A 4,182-nucleotide genomic window follows, 5' to 3' on the forward strand; every position below is an offset into this window, starting at 1 on the left:
TGAGACATCTGTGGCGCTTCGCCTTCCCTAGTACAGTGCCCTAATGCCACATGTATAAAAACACCTGCATCGCCCAGGCATTGTCTATTAAATGTCCATCGGAAAACTGATTCCTCGGGTCTCGGGCTCCTAGGTCAGTGCGTTGTCGGTCTTGCAGAAGTTCTGGCTCTGGAGAGGACAGTTGGACAACGCCGTGCAGTCGGGCGAGCCACTTGCATTGCGCGCTCACGTCGATGTACGCAGCGTACTTCACGCACTTGCCGTCGAGAGCCTGCGCATCTCAGCTCGACTTTCTGCCCGGCGGGCAAGCTCGCGGTCACTCCACCGCGATTCGTTCGAACCGAGAAGGGTAAGGTTAGTCGCAGATGCAGCAGAAGGCCACTTAGTCACAACTGCTTGACCAGAGGCCAGTAGTCACAACTGTTGCACCAGAAGGCCAATAGGTCACAACTGATTGACCAGGCCAAGGCAGTAGTTCACAACTGTTGACCAGAGGCCAGTAGTCACAACTGATTGACCAGAAGGCCAGTAGTACCAACTGTTGCACCAGTAAGGATTCGTAGTCCAAACTGGTTGAACCAGGAAGGCCAGTTTAGTCACAACTGTTGACCAGAAGCGCAGTAAGTCACAACTGTCTGACCAGAAGGCCAGTAGTCATCATAACTGTTGACCAGTAGTGTCAGTAGTCACAAACTGTTGACCAGAAGGCCAATAGTCACAACTGTTGACGAAGGCCAAGTGTCACCAACTTGTTTAGACCAGTAGGCCAGTAGTTCACAATCTTTGGACCGAAGGCCAGTAGTCAACAACTGTTGACAGAGGCCAGTAGTTCGACAACTGCTTGCACAGAAAAAGGCCAGTGTCACAACTGTGACAGAGGCCAATAGTCACAACTGTTGCCAGAAGGCCAGTAGTCACAACTGTGACCAGAAAGGCCAGTAGTGATAACTGTTGGACAGGAAGTGTCAGTAGTCCACAACTGTTGACCAAGTAAGGCCAATTAGTCACAACTGCTTGACCAGGAAGCGCAGTAGTCACAACTCGTTGACAGAAGGCCAGTAAGTCATAACTGTTGACCAGAAGGTCAGTATCACAACTGTTGACCAGAAGCCAATAGTCACAAACTGTTACCAGAAGGCCAGTAGTCACAACTGTTGCCAGAAGGCCAGTAGTCACAACTCCTTGCACAGAGGCAGTAGTCACACTGTTGACAAGAAGGCCAGTAGTCACAACTGTTTTGAACAGAAGGCAATAGTCACAACTGTTGACCAGAAGCCAGTAGCAACAAACTTGTTGACCACGAAGGCCAAGTAGTCATAACTGTTGACCAGAAGGTCCAGTAGTCACACTGTTGACAGAAAGGCCAAATAGTCACACACTGTTGACCATGAAGGCCCAGTAGTCACAACTTGTTGACCAGAAGGCCAGTAGTCACAACCTCTTGACCAGAAGGCCAGTAGTCACAACTGTTGACCAGAGGCAGTAGTTCACAACTGTTGACCAGAAGGCCAGGAGTCACAACTGTTTGACCAGAAGGCCAGTAGTCACAACTTGATTGACAGAAGGCCAGTTAGTCACAACTGTTGACCAGAAGGCCAGTAGTCACAACTGTTGACCTGAAGGCCAGTAGTCGTAGCTGGTCACCAGAAGGCCAGTAGTCACAGTTTGTGTTTAGAAGCGTAGAAGAAGGCCAAATCAATGTAGTAGTAGTAGCAATAATAATAATCATAATCATATTCATAATAATAATGACTTCTGTCATTCAACGTTGTATGTCTAACATAATTTTGTCAGGTTTGCATGATGCATATATATTATGACTGTATCAAATGATTTTATATATATGTGAATCAGTTTCTATTCGTGCATTATGGTAATGATTTTACGTGTACAAATACCTAATTAGAATCTTAATGAGCTCTAGGTACATACGTTCATTAGCTACACTACGTTTAAGCAAGAGCATTGGTGCTCATTATTATGATCATTATTTTTTTCTCTATCCCCTATTGATTTTATTCGTGTACTTTGGTTAGTAACGCAGTTTTCACACAGAGCACATTTGCGGGTAACAGTACTGCCAGCTATTGTGTGAATAAAATGGTTACATGTTACGTAGCTTCAGAAAAGCCCTGAATTAACCGACATGCTATATGGAAGCTCTATATGTAATTTGCGTTGCTCAATTGATTTTTATGGCACTCACAAAGATAAAGATACAATTATAGTTACAGGTAAGTAGTAACATGTAGTTAACGGCCCTGTATTTGCTCCATAACGAACATTTTAAGAACGCTTAGCAAGCAACACCCCTGGTTGTTTCAATTGCAGGAGTCAAGGGTGAGAGTGAGTGAGGACTACGTCTGGTCAATGGATGACCTCTTCCCTGTGTTCCAGTATGTTGTCGTGCGCGCGCGAATACCACACCTGGGCTCTGAGATACACATGATCGGTGATCTCATGGAACATCATCTACAGTTTGGAGAGATGGGCATCATGTTCACCACTTTGCAGGTACAGGTGCAGCTGTTCGCAAGTTTTAGTTAGATATTAGAATATAATCAATAAACACCACACACAAAACATACGTTAGGTTAGTTTTTAGATGCAGTCATGACATAGTCAGATGCAGCTTGTAGAATCGCATGATCGTCCGTCCGTCCGGTCGTCCGGTCCGTCCGTCCGTCCGCGTCGCTCGTCCGTCGTCCGTCAACAGTGGGCACAAATCTGTAACGCCTCGACGTACGGTCTCGAATTCGGGTCGTTGGGTGGGGATCGTAAAACGAGTTGGGATGTCGAGCTGGGGGTCAAGGTCAAAGGTCAAGAGGTGTAAAAAGGGAAGGGGGAACATTCAACTCCTTAACTTAAGGATATAGGGAGGAAATGCAGAATTGCCGCACAAATCTAACGGCTCGACTAGGCTCGTGATAGTCGGTGTATAAGCATCATGGTAGGAAAAGCATCACTGTGCTGTGAATTGGAGGTCACAGGTCAAAGGTCAAATGGCACAGGGCAGATTTTAGACATTTTTCTGAGGACATGGTCTGACGGAGCGATTGAAAACTTTTTGTTTCAGCGGTGACCTAGGCATTATTTTATGGCTTTATTGAAAGGACCATGAAATGTCCCTTCTGCTGACATGCGAAGAGTAAGTGTCGGATAACCATTTTTGACCCTCAAGAGGAGGGTTAAACATGGATTGTTGATGTTAACAAAGGAGTGAACTGCTTTTGCCTTATTAGAGCCCCCTCACCCACCTCCCTCTTCCCCTCCCCACCCCTCCCCCGCCCTTCCCCCACCTCCCCCACCCCTCCCCCCACCCTCCCCCTACCCTCCATCTGCGATAGTGGGCGTGTCCTAACAATGATGTGTACGCAACTGCGTGTCTGCCATATCTGCGCCTAACAAATGTGGTACTACGCACGACTGAAATTTTACGTTTTAATTCGTAGCAACAGACCTCAGATGAGCCCAGACGCTCTGCGGCTCTCTTGTTCTATATCAGAGCATTATGAATAAGTAGTGTAGATCGCATTCTAAATTCGCAAAAGTTGTTACGTTTGCTGAGTGAAGAAGGATGGCTTCCTTTTAACAACGTTTTAGTTAAAATACCATGGAATGTAAAATAATGTTTAAAAATTCATAAAAAATGTACTGTGAATTAAAAACACGTACAAGGTGTATGCCAAATGTGGGGCTTATTTATTTCGATATCTCTTTTCGTTTTTAGGCATGTTACTTCCAGATTCAAAACGAGAAACTGTCACACTACACTTGAGGTTTTGACGTCAACGACCCTGCTGTTTAGAGCACCACCATGTCAGTAAAGATTGCTCGTACACAGTTGGTTTTTTAAATCTGTCACCACATGAAATTATGCGGGTGACATGATACAGTTGATACCGGTGGTTTTACATTGGAGTATGTTCGCTACAGATAACATGATATCAGGAGTGAATAATAACAGATGATTATATTAATATTCTCATTATATTATATTATATTTTATTAATATAGATGATCTATTATTATTCACTCCTGATGATATCGTTATTGTATAGTGATATATGGAGGAATGATACGGACATATAGTGATACGGTGGAGCAAGTAGCTCTGCCATTGCATGTGCTGGTCATTTACTTGAATAAAATTGGTAGTTTGATTCAAAGTTGATCATCCTT

The 4,182-nt window shown here is 44.6% G+C and overlaps 1 protein-coding gene across 2 annotated transcripts in view; it reads left to right on the forward strand.

The window, feature by feature from the left end:
• The window catches only part of LOC106821018 (alsin-like), a 29,892-nt gene extending 25,982 nt beyond the window's left edge, over positions 1 to 3,910 (forward strand). For both annotated transcript variants that reach the window (XM_014825653.1, XM_014825654.1), the window contains 2 exons: positions 2,332 to 2,514; positions 3,731 to 3,910. In XM_014825653.1, the coding sequence (XP_014681139.1) occupies positions 2,332 to 2,514; positions 3,731 to 3,778 (231 nt within the window). In that variant the 3' untranslated portion in view covers positions 3,779 to 3,910. The remainder of the gene's footprint in view (positions 1 to 2,331; positions 2,515 to 3,730) is intronic.
• The last annotated feature ends 272 nt before the right edge of the window (positions 3,911 to 4,182 follow it).

Source organism: Priapulus caudatus, unplaced genomic scaffold (assembly GCF_000485595.1).
Source record: "Priapulus caudatus unplaced genomic scaffold, Priapulus_caudatus-5.0.1 Scaffold55, whole genome shotgun sequence".
In the NCBI taxonomy this organism is placed as follows: Eukaryota; Metazoa; Priapulida; class Priapulimorpha; order Priapulimorphida; family Priapulidae; genus Priapulus; species Priapulus caudatus.